Source organism: Rana temporaria, chromosome 1 (assembly GCF_905171775.1).
Source record: "Rana temporaria chromosome 1, aRanTem1.1, whole genome shotgun sequence".
Taxonomy (NCBI): Eukaryota; Metazoa; Chordata; class Amphibia; order Anura; family Ranidae; genus Rana; species Rana temporaria.
The window spans coordinates 467,074,025-467,094,252 of record NC_053489.1 but is presented as its reverse complement, the minus strand read 5'-3'; the positions used below and the strand labels follow the sequence as shown (position 1 = coordinate 467,094,252).

The window sequence follows — 20,228 nt, the reverse complement described above, 5'->3', positions numbered from 1 at the left end:
GTTCAAACAATGGAAACTGCCATCAGTGGGGTAGATTCAGAAAGAATTTACGCCGGCGTATCTATTGATACGCCGCGTAAATTCAAATCTGCGCCGACGTATCTTCGTTCTGTATTTAGAAAGCAAGATACGCCGACATTAGCCTAAGATCCGACTGGCGTAATTCTCTTACGCCGTCGTATGTTAGGGTGCATTCTCACGCTGGCCGCTAGGTGCCGCTTTCGTTGTTTTCGGCGTAGAGTATGCAAATTACCTAGATACGCCAATTCACAAACGTACTTGCGTCCGGCGGTAGTTTTTTACGTCGATTGCGTAAGGCTTTTTACGGCGTAACGTTGCTCCTGCTTCTATGAGGCGCACGCAATGTTAAGTATGGACGTCGTTCCCGCTTCGATTTTTTATTTTTTTGCGTAAGTCGTTCGAGAATAGGGCTGGACGTAATTTACGTTCACGTCGAAACCAATACCTTGTTGCGGCGTACTCGGAAGCAATGCACACTGGGATATGTACACGGACGGCGCATGCGCTGTTCGTACAAAACGTCAATCACGTCAGGTCATCATCGATTTACATAAAACACGCCCCCCCTTCCACATTTGAATTCCGTGCGCTTACGCCGGCCCCATTTACGCTACGCCGCCGCAACTTACGGAGCAAGTGCTTTGTGAATACTGCACTTGCTCCTGTAAGTTGCGTCGGCGTATCGTAAATACAATACGCTGCGCCGCCGTAACTTAAAGCGCAGCTACGTGAATCTACCCCATTGTGTGCTTTGAAGGCTCTTTAAAAGTTCTTTATAGCTTTTGTGCTGAATATTTCATCTAGCATTTGGTAGCCTTTATATGCTCCTGGAACATTGTGTCTTTTTATAATTCTTTCATTAATGGGGACAGAATGTTCAGCAGGATCAGGTGATAGCCAAGTTAGGTGAAAAGTTAGGTTGCATACTTCTTACTCCCTGACAACATTTCTACAACTTCACTGTCCAGACAGGTGCAAAAATGCCTACAAGCGTTTTCAGCAGAGAAGAATACATACCAATTTGGCTGTATATCATGGTTAAATTGTCAAGAGTTATAGCCCAACAATGGTCAAAACCTCTTCTTTATACACTATATTAACAAAAGTATTGGAGATGCCTGCCTTTACACGCACATGAACTTTAATAGCATCCCAGTCTTAGTCTGTAGGGTTCAATATTGAGTTGGCTCACCTTTTGCAGCTATAACAGATTCAACTCTCTTGAAAGGCTGTCCACAAGGTTTAGGAGTGTGTCTATGATAATGTTTGACCATTGTTACAGAAGCGTATTTGTGAGGTCAGGCGCTGATATTGGACAAAAAGGCCTGGCTCACAGTCTCTGTTCTAATTCATTCCGAAGGTGTTCTATCAGGTGGAGGTCAGGACTCTGTTCAGGTCAGTCAAGTTCCTTCACCCCAAACACACTCATCCATGTCTTTATGAACCTTGCTCTGTGCACTGGTGCACAGTCATGTTGGATCAGGAAAGGGCCATCCCCAAAGTGTTCCCACAAAGTTACAAGCATGAAATTGTCCAAAATGTATTGATCTGCTGACACCTTAAGAGTTCCCTTCACTGGAACTAAGGGGCCAAGCCCAACCCCTGAAATTCAACCTCACACCATAATCCCCCTCAGACAAATGATTTGGACCAGTGCACAAAGCAAGGTCAATAAAGACATGGATGAACGAGTATGAGGTGGAGGAACTTGACTGACCTGCAGAGTCCCGACCTAAACCCGATAGAACACCTTAGGAATGAATTAGAGCAGAGACTGTGAGCCAGGCCTTCTCATCCACACAGGGCCGGTTCATGGATTTTTGCCAACTCAGTTGAAGGTGCATTCCCCCCCCCCCCCCACCGGCACTCATATCGCCGCATAGCGCTGCAAAAACGACAGTAAAGTACTGCTAAAATAGCAGCACTATACTGCCGACGGCGCAACGCCCCAGTGTGAAAGTAGCCTAAGTCATGTGCCATGCACATGACCAAACAGATGCAAGCAGCCAATCAAATATAGTGATTGGTCAATATGGATTAAATAAATTAGAATTATGCATAGCCATAGATATAAATAAAGTGATTTGTGCAACAGCAGGTACTACTTGCACAAATCACTTTATTTATGATATCTATGGCTATGCATAATTCTAATTTATTTAATCCATATTGAGCAAGCAATATACATTTGGCTGCTTGGCACTGGCAGTTGGTCTGGCCACCGCCGGTCACACTTGTCAACAAGCATGGGGGCGCCTGTCACACTCCTCCATGCTGCCAGATAGCTGAGCTAAGTTTTTTGCAGGTGAAGTGCCATGCCGCCGCCAGGGCTATAGTGCAGGAGGCGGCCGCAGCCGTAGATCGACAGCTTGAATTTTTTTTTCGAGCAGGGAGCTTTTTTTTGCCGCCCCCCCCAGGACCGGGGCCGTAAGGCAAATTCTCATGTTGCCGGCCCTGCATCCACATCAGTGCCTAACCTCACAAATGGGCTTCTGGATGAATGGTCAAACATTCCCATAGAAACACTCCTTGTGATCAGCCTTCCCAGAAGAGTTGAAGCTGTTATAGCGGCACAGGGTAGGCTAACTCGTTATTGAACCCTACGGACTAAGACTGGGATACCATTAAAGTTTATGTGTGTGTAAAGACATCTCAATACTTTTGGTAATATAAAGTACATCAATAAAAATCTTGAAGACTAACTGTAGGATAAAAGTAATACCCTGACCACTTCTCCATCCAATCTCCCATCTCTCGCTCTGATGACTGGCTTAAAAAATACTAAATCTCTGTTTAGTTTTTCCAGACCACGCAGGTAAAAACAGTGTCAGTGAGGATCCTGGGTGGAGGGCCTTAGGTGAGAGAATAACTTTTGGGTGGGGCTTAATGCACTCAATTGGAGACTTACTTGTAGCATTTGCTAATGCCTGTACTCACAGGCGGAGGCTGCTGTCACGTGAAATCATCATTAAGGCGGCACTCTGACTTAGAAGCAAGCATACTTCACTGGCGCAGTCAGCCCTATGTGTATGCAGCACTTCCTGTTTGCGCACCCCTCACATTTGGAAGCTCTGTAACTTCTCCCAGTAAATACAGCACAGCCTGATATGTTGCCTCACACCCAATGACATTATGAGACTTCTCTCTTCTTGGTACATGGGAGACCCGGTGCCTTGATATCGGTCCCTCTTTGTGGGGCACCAATCACCGGGGGGTGGCAGACAAGCTTGCAAATCACCACTCTTTCAGGATCATGTGTCACCCATGGTGTGTCCCCAGTACTCCTGATAGCTGGCTGCATCAGCACCCAACATTATGCTGGTTGCCCCTGTCAACAATAACATAGCCTCCTCTCTTTCCACTGCAGGTTAGACCCTTGCAATGTGTGTGCACTGCAGGGCCGGATTAACATAGGGGCTGATGGAGCTGCAGCTCCAGGCCCTCCCCCCCCCCCAAAAAAAAAAATCGACTTAGAGGATTGTAGCTCGGCGACCAGGGGTCACAGAGACTGCACATTTAGTGGATATGTACCTGAAGACCCATAACACAACTGTTCAAAATATGGGGCTGCTATCAATAATGGTTCCGGAGATATGGGGCTGTTTATGCAGCCTGTCGGAAGCTACATACAAAGCGACCAGTTAAAATACAAGCGGACACACTCTGCAGCAGCAGACTGAGGCCCCGTACACACGACCGAGTTTCTTGGCAGAATTCAGCCAGAAACTCGATCGGAGCCGTATTCTGCCGAGAAACCCGGTCGTGTGTACACTTTTGGCCGAGGAAACCGACAAGGAACTCGTCGAGCCAACATGTTCTCTATTTCCTCGTTAGTCAATGAGGAAACTTGGCTCGCCGAGATCCTCGGCGGCTTCACAAGGAACTCGACGAGCAAAACGATGTGTTTTGCCCGTCGAGTTTCTCGGACGTGTGTACGGGGCCTGAGAGGATGAGCTCACAGGGCTTATAATAATTATTTGTATATTACTTATGGTAATTAACCCCTTGCCACCCAGGCCGATTCTGACACTTCTCTCCTACATGTAAAAATCATCTTTTTGTTTTTTGCTAGAAAATTACTCAGAACCCTCAAACATTATATATAAAAAAAAAAAACACTAAAGTTAGCACAAATTTTTTTTGTATACTAAGCCAGCGGCCATCAACCCTGTCCACAGGGCCCAATAACAGGCCAGGTTTTATGTATTACCTTGGGGAGATGCAGACTAGAATACTGCAGTCACTGAGCAGCAAATGATATCACCTGTCATGTATTTCAGTTATCTTGCAAACCTGGCCTGTTAGTGGGCCCTGAGGACAGGGTTGATGACCACTGTCCTAAGCGATGCTTTAACTTTTTTTACAGGTTACATGTTTAGAGTTACAGAGGAGGTCAAGTGCTAGAATTTTTGCTCTCGCTCTAATGACCGTGGCATATGTAACCTGTGTTTATCTGGCTCTGATACTAGCCAGTGCCTTCCCAGGGACTGACTAGTACCTCTCCCCAGCCTGTCCCCCACACACCCTCTCACCTGCTGACCTGTGGATGGGGGAATCACTTCTGCAGTGTTATTGTGTTCTGCCTGTGAATACAATGATCAGTGTTGCTAACTATAGCTGGCAGCACTGATTGTTTTGGGAAAAGTCAGATAATAGATTGACTTGTGTAAAACCAGCTAGCCCATACATAGATCGACTATTGCTGGTCTCTGCTTAATTGGCGTAATTTCAATATAGATATAGATTTCAATGTATGTACTGCTTAACCACTACGCATTTCCTAAACATCCTTCCGCAAACCTTTAAATTTTTCCTTCCCAGATTCCTTCATCCTCTCCTCACCTGTACATACTCTCCACACTTCTCTCTTGTACTTACTGCTCACTGTCATACCCTCCACACTTCTCTCCTATACATAGTGCCCGCTGTCATACCCTACACACTCCTCTCCTGTACATAGTGCCCGCTGTCATACACTTCTCTCCTGTACATAGTGCCCACTGTCATACCCTCTACACTTCTCTTCTATACATAGGACCCACTGTCATACCCTCCACACGTCTCTCCTGTACATACTGCCCACTGTCATATCCTCCCCACTCTTCTTCTGTACATACTGCTCACTGTCTTACTAGGGATGCACGGATATATATATATATATATATATATATATATATATATATATATGTGTGTGTGTATATATATATATAATGTGTGTATGTATGTTTTGGGGACATGCCGAAACAACTTAAAAATTGCCGATAATGACTAGTGGTGCAACGGATCACGTCGGATCGGCACACACGTGATCCGCGGCGTGCCGATGGATTGCAGAGCGGTAAAACACACATTGAAATTGTCGCTCGCTCTCTTACCCTCCACATTCCTCTCCTGTGCATACTGCCTATTGTCATACCCTTCACACTCCTCTCCTGTACATACTGCCCACTGTTATACCCTCCACACTCTTCTCCTGTACCTACTGCTCACTGTCTTACCCTCCACACTCATTTAATGTACATACTGCTCAGTATCATACCATCTACACTCCTCTCCTGTACGTACTGCTCACTGTCATACTCTCCACACTCCTCTCCTGTGCATACAGCCCACTATCATACCCTCCACACTCCTCTCCTGTGCATACTGCCCACTATCATACCCTACACACTCCTCTCCTGTAGATGCTGCCCCCATCATACCCTCTACACTCCTCTCCTGTGTTTTTGAAATGTTGGCAACTATGCACTTAGGCACTGCCCAAGGGCCACCGGGTCAGTAGGGGGCCCCATGAGAGGCTCCTGGGATCCTGTGATAATAAAGCTGTAGTAAACTTCGCTATGATTATTACTTTTTAGAGGGCCTGAGGTAGGTTATGCCATAGTGTACAAATATGCACAGCATATTAGCACATTAGGGTACACTTAAATTGTCAGACTGAGCCTTCCAGTGCTTCGATCTGTGATCTGTCTGGCAGGTCCCGGGTGCTTCCATCTTCACCCGGTTTTCCTTCTGGGCTCTGTGCCTTCGGTCACTTGCCTTGGCTGGGCTGCGTTGATGTCATTCCCATACATGCTCATGCGCATCCTCTCTCTCTCATCCCCCTTTCTCTCTCATCCTCCCTCCCTTACCCCTCACCCCTCTCTCGTCCTCTTTCTCATCCTCCCTCTCTCTCTGTAATTTCATTTGTTATAACAAAAAATTGTATTGTATTATTTATAAAAGGCCCACCAAAATCCTCAGCACCAGGCCCATGATGTTCTTAATCTGGCCCTGGTGCACTGACTTCTCTTCACCCCCACTTCTAAGTCCTGCTCTTTGATTTGCATTAGTGACTTCAGACTAGGCAGATTGACTTAACAATAAAGTTATTTTACTGAAGTAACTAAAGGTAACAGATAAACAGTTCTCAGCAACGCCCTCCATACACATTCCTGTACATGCTCTTCTCAGTGCCCTTCATTGTGTCTGCCCTTTAGTGATGCCTCTAGTGCCCCATGAAATAGCCATACCTTAATTTGGTGAGAAAAACCCATCAGTCCATTAAGCAGGAGATTCCATATAGTTTGGAACAAAGGGGGGGGGAAGTAACAAAGTATCCTATTACATCCTTAGCAGAACTCTCCTTCTTTTCCCATGCAGAGTTCAAAGACGTTTTTGCCTAGATACAGTTTCCCTTTTTATGTGCTTTATCCGGCAAAGGGCAGTGCTTCTCAGAAAAGGAAAGCCTGCCTAGCAGAGTTAACTCCTACCTATCAACCCCAAAAAAATATTAACACAGGCAACACAGTAATACCTTATTGAGCACCTGTTTACAAATGGACTTCACAAGAGAAAACTTATCATCTGGGAGGAGTGCCTAGAGAGAGGGGGGGGAGTGAATGTAAATACAATTGTTTTTGCCCACAGTTGGGCTTTAACGATATTCTAAACCAGTGTTTCTCAACTCCAGTCCTCAAGTCGCCCCAACAGGTTATGTTTTCAGACTTTCCATTATTTTGCACAGGTGATTTGATCAGTTTTATTGCCTTAGTAATTACCACAGCCGTTTCATCTGAAGGAAATCCTGAAAACATGACCTGTTGGGGCACCTTGAGGACTGGAGTTGAGAAACGCTGTGTGACAGAACCCACTGCCACTGTGTGTTTTGGAGGGGGCTGTGGGCTGGCCTTTTACCCACAGACTATGACCCAGCAAAGAACAAGATATTTGGAGGGCTATTTGCCATCTGCCACCACCTGGAGAAGATGCCACCTCCAGACATTTGTGTCTGCAGTCGCCGGTTCATCGGAACTGAGTGAACACGGTATCTGTGGCTCGGCTCGTGGAGTCATTTCCGGCTGCTTAAACCTATTGGCCCGGCTGGGCTAAATATATACTTTTATTCCACAAACTATGTTCTTTTAGCTGATAAAGGCATAGATGAGGGCGATGGAAGGCTGTTAGATGGTGATCAGCAGCATGCCCAGAGTATTGCATCTGGTGACCCAGCCGAATTGCTGGCTACAGGGGAAAACGTGGCTGGCCTCTGCCCACCCTCAGAGTTGGATCCAGAGAGTCCAGAGAGTCTGAGAGATGATCTCTGTGAGCTGTTTTCCCAGTGTTCATCTCCCCAGCAGAAGCGATGGCTACAGGGCAGAGCATCGCTGGCCTCTGCTCACCCTCAAAGTTGGACCTAGAGAGTCTGAGAGATGGTTTTCGTGAGCTGTTTCCCCAGCAGCAGATATCCCCACCGGGAGTGGAGAAAGCCATTCTCCCTCCCCAGCAATTAGACACTACCCCAGTGTTCATCCCCCCAGCAGAAGCGCTGGCTACAGGGCAGAGAGCTGTTAGTCTCTGCCCAGCATCAGAAAAACAGACAGGGAGTCCGGGAGATAGTCGCCGGAAGATAACTCCCCAGTGGCTGGTATCTACACCAGGAGAAAAGCAAGTACATTTTCCCTTTCAATGGCTTAGCACTACCAGCCTATGTTCCCTGCCAGCTGAAGTGCTGGCATCAGGGCAGAGGATTATTCAGCTGCCCCCAATACCTGAAACCCGGCCCCAGACCAGGGGAGTGCAGACAGACATTCCCACTCTGCAGCAGCTGTTTTTATTCTCGGAAGATCGTATGTGCGGTTTTTGCTCCCCAGTGCAAGAGTCATACTTTTCCATTTCCTGTTTGCCTGGGGTAGGAGTTTGTGACTAATGCAGGTCTAGACCAGTTGAGGGTCAGGGACCTGGTTAGTCTGTTTTTAAAAGGGGAAGAAATGTGACAGAACCCACTGCCACTGTGTGTTTCGGAGGGGACTGTGGGCTGGTCTTCTACCCACAGACTATGGCCCAGCAGAGAATGGGAGATTTGGAGGGTTATTTTCCATCTGCCACCACCTGGAGAAGATGCCACCTCCAGAAATTTGTGTCACCGGTTCATCAGAACAGGGTGAACGCGGTATCTGTGGCTGGGCTCGTGGACTTGTTTCCAGCTGCTTAAACCTATTGGGCAGGCTGGGCTAAAAATATACTTTTATTCCACAAACAATGTACTTTTAGCTGATAAAGGCATATACAGTACAAGATGGCGGTATTCCCAAAGCATGGGGATACAAGACTTATAAAGGGATAATGTAATGAAGGTCCTTATATCAGCTGAATCCCGTCTCCCCCTCTTGTTATTGTGTTAATTATGTTAGGTCATGGCACGCAGACAAAAGGTGTGGAGATGCATTCCCAGCGGGGGATGTGTAAGGAGGGGCTGCCTGCTTATCATAATCCCTTTATGTCTTTCAACTGTAGTTTATGTTTCAATGTACAAGTGTTGAGTTCCCATTGGTTCTTCGTTGTCCCCGACCCCCTCTATGACAAGGCTAAGGGGAGTGTCCCTAACTGTTTAAAGGTGTATGTTTTGTACTTAATAAACAGTTTTATGCTCCACATGTTTAACCCTCAACACCTGTGTGCTTTGCCTCATTATTAAGGGGTTAAGGGCTGGTTATGGCGAGTCTGCAGGCTGCGGGTGCGTTTGGAGAACAGGAGACACAGATCTGGCGGAGGTGCCCAGTTGGGGTATCTGAGATCCGTCACACAGTGTTCTAAACCTTCCTTCCGGTTCAAAAAAAAAAGTTTTGCCTTTTTTTTTCTTATTTTCTTATTGCTGCCAGTGTCCCCATTGGTGGGGGGATTTCATCTCAAACAGAGACACACATTAATAAAATGCTGATAGAGATTGTAATCCTTAATTACTCTAAATAATCTGAAAAAATTGGGCACAGTTTGTCCGTGCAGAGTAGGTGTGGAGCTTAGATGATTTTGATTGCAACATTAAATGTGTGGATAGGGAGTCTGGTCAGCTTTTTTTAAGTTAGCCCGCTGGTTGAACGAATAAAATAGACTGGTATATGGCCAGCTTAACTTTTTGTGTTAGAACTTCAGACAGTGGTGGCTGGGGAAATCGGTTAAAGAAAACTACATTTATTTACACTCTTTTTCCACAGACAATTCTACCTAACTGAATAGTTATGCACAACCCCTAAATGTTCAATGTATTAATCCTTGAAGCAGTATATTAAATATGTTATAGTGCTAAAATTTCCTTTAATTCTACAAAAGATGTGGATAATTTTTCTCTTAATAAAATAGACAATTTTGCATAAAAAAGTATAATAAGGGGCTTAAACAAAGTGGCTTGGGTAAATGATGTTTAATCCTAAGGTATTGCATATTGTGTCATATTTATAAAGAATTTATTCGAATATTTTTTCCCACATTTACTCTACATTTAATTAACATACAACCTAATTAGAAGCATACAGTATTTACCATATGTTTGGCAGGTTAAAAAAATCCCTAAGAATGATAACAAATCTGCTCCTCACAAGGGGCAACAAGGGCTGAGGCACTTTTGTGCAACTTACTAAGACACCAATGGAGGTGAACTTGTTTTAGTAAATTATTTTGTGGGTTTGTCAACATTTGATACGTGTTAGCTAGTCATTCTAGTGTATTTATGATTGGTGTTTCTGTTTTACAATTATGCTTAGTGAATATTGATTGTGTGCTTAATTATTAGACCTCTGCCCTTACATCCTCCCACTTTGGCTGTGGAAAAACTGTCATTGTTGGCTTGGCTCCTTCATCTGCTGTGATGACTTTTGATCCCTTGCTTATTCTAACTGGGCGCATTTTGACCGGAGCTGTTTTTGGAGGTAATGTACAATTAAGAATTACATTATTAATTTTATTTATTTGCAACCACTGTACTATATTTACTGTAGAGTGTAATGTATATTTTTCCATAAACAATTGCTGGCATGCAATGACAACCAATGCAGTGACAATTATAGTGACACTTACTTGAGTGCATCATTGAAAGCAATTTTTCTACCACTTTTAATCAACTTCAAAAACTGTTTATCTAGTCACTTTTCGGCAAGTTTGATTGGATGCTTTGATCCGATCAGCCAAAAAGCTGGTTCAAATAAATTAAACTTGCCAAATTACCAGCATTAAAAACCTTTTGTAAATGAGTCTTGTTGCATCTTGGTTTCTGAAGAACTGAATATTTTCAAAGCATTTAAAATTAAAGGGGACTTGATAAGTTAAAGCTTATCAAATCTCCCCCACCCAAAAAATAAAATAAATCTGTCTGTCTGTCTGTCTGTGTGTATATATGTATATGTGTATATATATATATATATATATATATATATATATATATAATATTGTGGCGTATCAGTCCCTCGCTGTGGTGCCTTCCAATCATTTTATTTTCCAGATAATTCTGTGCATTACACACTTTCACTGGGGTTGCTACTCTTAATCCTCCACTGTATCCATAAAGGGAACCATGGTTGTCACTAGGCTGCTCTCCCTATTTTTTCTAGCAGATCCACAAAAGAGAGCTTGTGAGGTCATTGAAGACTAAGGCCCGGATTTTTAAAGCACTTACGCCAACGTATCTACTGATGGAGCAACACAACAGCAACAATACTCTGTCACATACCTTAATACAATATTGTATTTAACTATAAGGGGTTATAGTACAGTTGCCTCAGAGCTTAGTAATTGAGGGGAAGCTCTGCTGACTTTCATCATCCAATCAAGTTCAAGTAAACGTGCTGTTTTCTTTTTGTTTTTTTTTCTTATATGTGATTGGGCATTATTTGCTAAGTTAAATTTAGCAAGCTCTAGTACAACTGCACTTGCAAAGTATACTGGGCCAAATTCTCAAAAAACCTGCCTAACTTAACTTTCAGCAGTTAAGTTACACAGGCGTTAAATTTCTACCTAAGTGCCCGATCCACAAAGCACTTACCTAGAAATTACACGCCATGTAACCTAAGTGCCTCCGTCGCAAGGCGGTCGTCTGATCGAGGGGGCGATTCCTATTTAAATGAGGCGCGCTCCCGCGCCGGACGTTCGGCACATGCGTGTGACGTCATTTTTCCCGACGTGCATCACGCGAACGTACTTTACGCCGGGCTTTGTGGATCGCGACGGGACAATAAAGTTGCGTCGGGTAAAAAAAAAATACGTGCCGGGAAAAAAAAATTTTAAATTAAAAAAAAGACGCGGCGATCGAAAAAAAGGTTTGTTTTTACAAGGTCTAAACAGTTTAGGCCTTGTAAAAGCATCCCTAATTTTACGCATGCAAAACGTAACTTACGCAGAAAACACAAAGCTAAAAAGCTTTGTGGATCTGCCTAAGTACTCATTTGCATACGCAAAGCGGCATTTCGACTCGAAATGCCCCCAGCGGCGGATGCGGTACTGCATCCTAAGATCCGACAGTGTAAGTCTATTACAGATGTCGGATCTTATGCCTATCTTTGGAAAAATCCTTCTGAGGATCGTTTCCAAAGATAGCCACAGGGATACGCAGGCTGAACAGCAGTTCCGCCTGCGTATCTCCTTTGAAGATTTGGCCCATTGTCTTTTTGCCTTTAGTAAATCAACCCCCAAGAGTTCTTGTTGCTATTAAATTCTGAAACTGTTCTGGGCTTTTGACAAGGGTCAGGTGTCTGATCCTGATATATGCTGCAAAGATCCCAGATATACTGTATACAAATATTGAATGTGATAATACTGCCTAATATTCAATATTAATATATTGAACATAACGGGCTAGATTCACATAGATCAGCGGATCTTTAGATCCGCGTGATCTATGTGATTTAAGATCCACTGCCGCAAGTTTGAGAGGCAAGTGGGTAATTCACAAACCACTTACCTCCAAACTTACGGCGGCGGATCGTAAAACCCCCGGCGGAATTCAAATTCCGCAGCTAGGGGGAGTGTACTATTTAAATCAGGCGCGTTCCCGCGCCGATTTAAATGCGCATGCGCCGTCCGCAAAATTTCCCGGCGTGCATTGCTCCCACTGACGTCGCTAGGACGTCAGTGGTTTCGACGCTTACGTAAATGACGTCCATCCATATTCGAGAACGACTTACGCAAACGACGTAAAAAAATTCAAAATCGACGCGGGAACGACGGCTATACTTAACATTGGCTGCACCTCATAGAAGCAGGGGTAAGTATACGCCGGGAAAACCGCTACGGAAACGTCGTAACAACACTGCGTCGGGTCCGCGTACTTCCGTGAATTTGCGTATCTCGCTGATTTACATATTTCTCAGCGTAAATCAGCGAGAACGCCCCCCGCGCCATTTTTAAATTACAGGTAAGATCCGACGGTGTAACAGTTACACCTGTCGGATCTTAGGCATATCTATGCATAACTGATTCTATGAATCAGGCGCATAGATACGACCAGCCTAACTCTGAGATACGACGTTGTATCAGGAGATATACCGTCGTATCTCTCTCTGAACCTGGCCCAACGTGTATATGGGATTATTTTTTTCCGTAACAGGGTTTATTACATCACAATACATTTTTAAGTTGAGCCATAATCAAATATTTGTTGTTCAGGGGTTCACAGTTGAAATAACAGGTGGAAAACTACAAAGGTATTTACCTGTATTCATCTGTTTTTTTTTTTTCTTTCTAAAGGCTGGAAGAGTAAAGATGATGTACCAAAACTGGTATGTGACTATCTCAACAAGAAATTTAATTTGGATCCCCTTATAACACACACTATGCCATTCGAGAAGATTAATGAAGGGTTTGAACTCCTGCGAAATGGAAAAAGGTATGTCACCAATTCCCTCTATGTGAACCTTGCTTTAAGAGGAACAAAGGCTCATTTAATTTCTCTATGGATACCAGACAAACTAGATGTACAGACTGGACTCCCGTAGCTTGAGGATTACAAGTATGCAAGGCCCAACAGTGCTGATATCAGACAAAATACCCATTATGCCGCGTACACACGACCGTTTTTCATGACGTGAAAAATGTCATTTTTTAAAATGGTCATTAAAAACGATCGTGTGTAGGCTCCAGAGCATTTTTCTCGACGTGAAAAATGGGCATTAAAAATTTAGAACATGCTCTAATTTTTTGCGTCGTTTTTCACGTTGTCGTTTTTTCACGTCATGAAAAACGGTCCTGTGTAGGCTTTAACGATGTGAAAAAAAACGTGCATGCTCAAAAGCAAGTTATGAGATGGGAGCACTCGTTCTGGTAAAACTAGCTTTCGTAATGGAGATAGCACATTCGTCACGCTGTAACAGACTGAAAAGCACAAAGACTGAAAAGCGCAAATCGTCTCTCACCAAACTTTTACTAACACGAAATCAGCAAAAGCAGCCCAAAGGGTGGCGCCATCCAAATGGAACTTCCCCTTTTATAGTGGCGTCGTACGTGTTGTACATCACCGCGCTTTGCTCGAGCACTTTTTTTTCACGGTCATGTGTATGCAAGGCAGGCTTGACAAGAATCACGTCGAAAAAAAAATTGTTTTTATAGAACATTAAAAATGGTTGTGTGTACGCGGCTTTAGTATTGGTCTGGTAATTTGGAGCGTTGTCAGGTTGAATCAGTGCCGGGACAAGGTCATCTAGAGCCCAGGGCAAACATGCCAAATTGCGCCCCCCCCCCCCCTCCCTCAAGATGTCTGAGCATTATGTGTCAGCAAAAATCCTCCTTATCGCTCTCATTCTCTCATACTGGTCACTGGAAGTTCAACGTGGCACCTCATGGCAAAGAACATTGTGAGGATCTGAAAAAAAGAATTGTTGCTCTACATAAAGATGGCCTAGGCTATACCAAGATTGCAAAGACCCTGAAACTGAGCTGGGAAGGGGTTAACTACTAGGGGGCGAGGAAGGGGTTACAGTGGAGTTCCACCCAAAAATGGAACTTCCTCTTTTTTGGAACCCTACCCGCCTCCAGTGTTACATTTGGCACCTATTTGGGGGAAGCGGATACCTGTCTAATACAGGTATTTGCTCCCACTTCCTGGCATAGATCACCTCTGGATCTATGCCACTTCCAGCACCTACTCTGTACCCCCGCTGTCTTCTGGGAGACACACAGCTCCCAGAACACAGCGGGGACCAGTGAATACGTGCAGCGCGGCTCGTGCATGCGCAGTAGGGAACCGGGAGGTGAAGCCACAACGCTTCATTTCCTGATTCCCTTATTGAGGATGGTGAAGGTGGCAGCCGAGAGCCCGAGCGATTGCTCGGCTTTGGCTGCTGACATTGCAGGCACCCTGGACAGGTAAGTGTCAATGTATTAAAAGTCAGTAGCTGCTGTATTTGTAGCTGCTGGCTTTTAATATTTTTTTCGAGTGAGTGAGTGAGAAACTTATATAGCGAAGCACATGCGAACTAAATCGCCTCTTAAAGCGGAGGTCCCATCTCTGGGACCTCCGCTTTAAGTGTGTCCTAGGAAGTGATTCTAACTGTGTGGGGGCTGGGCTACAAGTGACACTACAGTGATCACTGCTCCAGATGACAGGGAGCAGTAGATCACTGTCCTGTCACTAGGCAGAACCAGGAAATGCCTTGTTTACAAAGGCATCTCCCCATTCTGCCTCTCCATGACACGATCGGATAACGCCGGTGAACATCGAGTTTGCGGGGCCCGCGGGTAGGGTCACGGAGAGTGTTAATAACTTACATATAAGCCTTTTAAAATTAGCACTTTTGATTTCTCATGTTCGTGTCCCATAGACTTTAATAGGGTTTGCATGTTTGTGCAAACTTTTTGCCTGTTCACATGTTCTGGTACAAAACGAACAGAAGGGTGTTCAGCTCATCCCTATCTAGGATTCTTGGCAGTCTCTAATAAAATGTATGATAGTTACAATTCATGTTTAACCTATACTATCTTTCTTTTTCTAGTATTCGCACAATTCTGACCTTTTGAAGCTGTATGATCCATGGTAACAAACTCCGTATGATTTCAACTAAGAAAAAGATTCAGTAAAGATTCAGTAATAATCATTATGCTTAACCTACTCTATATTCCATACGTGATTGTGATTCAACATATAACAATGGTCTGTACTTCGTATTTAGTATTTTTATATCACCTAGATGTAGTATTATGCATAATAACAATGAACCTTTGTAACAATTCTAGATAGAAATATATTTTATAGTTTTTGTACATTCATCATAGTTGTTGTCCATGTGATTTAATATTTCAATTTCTAAACTGTTCACCTTGCACAGGGTGGTGTTATTTGGGATCACAAATGTTCAACCCTCATATTAAAGCGGGGGTTCACCCTAAAAAAAATTCTAATAATACATGGACCGACCTAGGAGGCCAACAATATGCTGTTGTTTGTGTTTTTTTTTCTCCAACATACCTGTATAGGGCTATTTTCGGGCCCCCGGCTTTCCCTCGGGAGTGGGCGTTCCTAATCACAGGCTGTGATTGACGTGCTTCTGACCGGCGCATACTGCGCGTCACGAGTTGCCGAAAGAATCCGAACGTCGGTGCGCATGCGCCGTATAGAGCCGCACCAACGTTTGGCTTCTTTCGGCAACTCGTGACGCGCCGAATGCGCCGGTCGGAGGCACGTCAATCACAGCCTGTGATTAGGAACGCCCACTCCTGCGGGGAATATTGAGTGACAGGGGAGAAACTGCTGCCGGACTAAGGTAAGGATCGCCATTAAAAAAAAAAAAAAAAAATGGATTAATTATTGTCTCTGCCTGCTAGTTTAGTTGAGCCAAAGTCCAAATTTAGGGTGAACCTCCGCTTTAAGTGATGATATTTGGAAGGCTCAAGTGCCCGTTCACACCAGAACATTGTTCGGGCGACCCGCATTCTGTACACGTTTTCCGCACTGGGTGCGTTTGTCTGCACCAGATTGCATAGCATAACAATTTAAAGAGGAAGTGCAGTCTGCTCACATAATTTGTAATAAAAACATTTTTGCCATTCTGAAGCTTCCTTCCAACCACTTTGCATATTATTTTATATATACTGTGATTCTGTACTTGCCCAATATGCTGCAGAAATCTTTCTCCCCTGAGTCTGGCTGCAATCCATTTAACTGTAGCTGAAGTTGCTGTCTGTTCACTTCCTGGATACCGCATGCATGCAATACTGCAGGCGGGGGGAGCCGGAGAGCCTCGGAAACGGCCGGAATGGTCCAAGGACAGTTCGGCTAACCTCGGCAAACCTCGGAAAGACTCCGTTCACGAGCCTTTCCAAGGTTTGCCGAGGTGAGCTGAACTGTCCTCAGGCCGTTTCCGAAATATGTTGGTCCATAAAGTATGTTATTTCTAAACTGTCTTTATCAATGTAAAACTGCCTTTGTCAATTCAATAAAGCTAATTACTGTATTGTGTTATTCACAATTAATAAAATATTACTAATAAACCTTTTAGACTCTTGGATTTTATCATGCTAAGAACAAATTATTGAAGGCAGACAGCTACAAGGATAATAAAAAAAAAAAAATAGGAAGCAGCTTCTTTCATTGTTTCACTAAGACCCCTTTCACACTGAGGAGTTTTTCAGGCGGTTTAGCGCTAAAAATAGCGCCTAAATACGGCCTAAAAAACTCCTGCCCTGCAGTCTCAATGTGAAAGCCTGTGTGAAAGTCCTGCCAGCAGCATCTTTGGAGCGGTGAGAGGAGCGGTGTGTTGAAAACAATGGAATACCACCGGCAATGCGCCTCTGCAGAGGCGCATTGCCTGCGGTATTAACCCTTTTTCAGCCGCTAACCGTTAAGTTCAATGCTTCCGAGCATGCGTCGACTTGATTCTGAGCATGCGTGTTTTTTTCTCCTTCAGAGTTTCACACAGACGATCGAAATTTCCGATAGGATTTTTTTTCAACGGAAAAAAATAAAACATGTTCTATTTCTAAACTCCGACGGAAAAAGGTCCAATGGGGCCCACACACGGTCGGAATATGCAATGAAAAAACTCAGTCAGACTTTTTTCATCGGAAATTCCGATCGTGTGTACAAGGCATTACACCAATTTTCTGGCAGTACTTCCCTTTAAAACTGTCTGCACCTAAGTCAGGCAGGTATTTGCACCAATTTTGGTAATAGTACTGATACATGTGACAATTTCAGGTAGTTCTTACTACCTCTGGATCAGCTATAGAATCTAACCACTGCGGGGCACTAATAAACAAAAGTAAGGCGGACCTGATGGGGAATTAGTCTGTCAGTTCCCAATCAGGCTCTCCCCACCCAACTACAAAATGTATTGGCCATGCGCAGGGCTCAAGTCCTGCGGGAACGCGTGGGAACGGAGTTCCTGCACTTTTTTCACAGCAGGAACTCAGTTCCCTTTGCAGGACTAGAGCAGCCGAGAGCAGCCGAGCCGCCCGAGCCAATCCTTCACTAAGCGCCGATGCCCAGCTCCAGTCACTGTCAGGGGCAGGCGAACCTTAGTAATCCTTTATGTTACTGGCCGCTTCCTGTATATGGATTCATCAGGGAGTGTATTCCGTCACTTCCTCGATGCAGCAATGTCTCCTGGGAGCTTTTGTCATTGTTCCCAGAAGACATTGCGGAGATCTGCCGCGAGTTATCGCGGGATTTAGAAAGAACTTGCGTTAGTAATTATGCATATGAGCGTATCATTTTTTTTCTTTTTTTTGGTGGGGGAGTGGATCTTGGGTGGGAGTTCCCACACTTTTTTCCCCAGGACTTGACCCCTGGCCATGCGTCCGTGTGTGTCATTGGTGCAGTGGCTAGAGAGGAAGCACACTAAAGAAGTGTCCTATATGGACTCTCCGACCCCAGTGCCAGCCTTCAACAGACTCATGTACCTGTTTCTGACAGGTATGTGAATCTGGCACAAGCACAGAGATTTCAATGTGTAAGCCATATTATCTATACCCCCCCATGTCTTCTTGGGCTGACCCTTGGAACCAAAGGTGTGTACACAGTGAGAGAGTGCACTAGCCCAGGTGGTGTGTCCATGACAGCCTAGGTTCACAGGAAGTGGGTGAATGATGCTGGGAGTTTCTCAATCTACAAGTGGTGCAGTGACCCAGGGTCAGTGGAAGACATGGAAAGGGTGTGTTTTAATAAATAAAATAAAAAAGGGGGAGGGATGGGGGGACACTGGAGTTGGGTTTAAAATTTAAAGTGGTTGTAAACCTCTGAAGAACAAAATTAACAAAAAAAAAATCATTCAATTTTGTGTAATAGCCTCAATCAAAAGCACCTAGGGTGGTTCTTATTTGATCTCTCTTCTCTCAGCTACAGTAGCTCACAAAAGTGACTACGCCCCTAACATTTTTGCAAATATTTTTTTATTATATCTTTTTATGTGACAACACCGAAGAAATTACACTTTGTTACAAAGTAGTGAGTGTACAGCTTGTATAACAGTGTAAATTTGCTGTCACCTCAAAATAACTCAACACACAACTTTCAATGTCTAAACCACTGGCAACAAAAGTGAGTACACCCCTAAGGGAAAATGTCAAAATTGGGCCCAGTTAGCCATTTTCCATCCCCGGTATCATGTGACTCATTAGTGTTACAAAGTCTCAGCTGTGAATGGAGAGCAGGTGTGTTAAATTTGGTATTATCGCTCTCACTCTCTCATACTGATCACTGGAAGTTCAACATGGCACCTCATGGCAAAGAACTCTCTGAGAATCTGAAAAAAGTATTGCTCTACATAAAGATGGCCTGGGCTATAGGAAGATTGCCAAGACCCTGAAACTGAGCTTCAGCAGGGCGGTCAAGACCATAAATCGGTTTAACAGGACAGGTTTCACTCAGAACAGGCCTCGCCATGGTCGACCAAAGAAGTTGAGTGCACGTGCTCGGCGTCATATCCAGAGGTTATCTTTGGGAAATAGACATATGAGTGCTGCCAGCATTGTTGCAGAGGTTGAAGGGATGGGGGGGTCAGCCTGTCAGTGGTCAGACCATACACTGCACGCTGCATCAAATTGGTCTGCATGGCTGTCGTCCCAGAAGGAAGCCTCTTCTAAAGATGATGCACAAGAAAGCCTGCAAACAGTTTGCTGAAGACAAGCAGACTAAGGACATGAATTACTGGAACCATGTCCTGTGGTCTGATGAGGCCAAGATAAACGTATTTGGGTCAGATGGTGTCAAGCGTGTGTGGCCACAACCAGGTAAAGACGTTTCAGGAAATCAGGTTACCAGTAACCAGACCCTGATTCAGATGGCCGGCGCTCACCAGGGGGTCGGCCATCTGAATAGTGGGCGGCAGCAATGTATGAATCTATGTATTGTTGACTTCAGTGATGGTGCAGGAGAGAGGGGAAGGTGCTCCTGCGCCCACTATGGACGCACCGCCACTGCTAGCAGACCTTCAAGAAACTTTTGAACTGACCATTCGTCTTAAATCCCCCCATACAGCATTTTGACTGATTTCCAGTCCCGTGTCCCTTGAGGGAGATCTCAGCAGCCTGGCCCCTTTGGAGGTGTGTGTCATGGTCTGGTGGTGGGAATTGGCATGGTGGCAGCATCTGCAAATTTGTTCCTGGTTTTATTTGTAGCGGCATATTTGGCATCCACGTTTTTTATTATTATTTGATTGATAGTAATTATTGCCATCCTCAGACACCTCTGAATAAGAGTCCTCAAAACACGTTAGGTATTATGTTTTGAATATTTATACTGTTATGCTTTTGTCACAATACATTTATGCTGTATGCCGCAAATATGTACTTTCAGATGTCATTTTTATAAAAAAAAAATTATATAACTTTTTAACTGATAGAAATGCCGCATACACACCATCACTTTATGTGATGAAAAAAAACGACACTTTCTGTGAAGTAAAAAATTAAGTTTTTGAAACTTCAATTTTCAAAGACGAAGTTGCCTACACACCATCGTTTTCTCACAA

At 44.3% G+C, this 20,228-nt stretch overlaps 1 protein-coding gene across 1 annotated transcript in view; it reads left to right on the top strand.

The window, feature by feature from the left end:
- The window catches only part of LOC120917179 (alcohol dehydrogenase 1), a 54,640-nt gene extending 38,986 nt beyond the window's left edge, over positions 1-15,654 (top strand). Inside the window, exons 7-9 of the mRNA XM_040328284.1 lie at positions 10,070-10,205; positions 13,015-13,153; positions 15,255-15,654. Of these exons, the coding sequence (XP_040184218.1) occupies positions 10,070-10,205; positions 13,015-13,153; positions 15,255-15,279 (300 nt within the window). The 3' untranslated portion in view covers positions 15,280-15,654. The remainder of the gene's footprint in view (positions 1-10,069; positions 10,206-13,014; positions 13,154-15,254) is intronic.
- Positions 15,655-20,228: the final 4,574 nt, after the last annotated feature.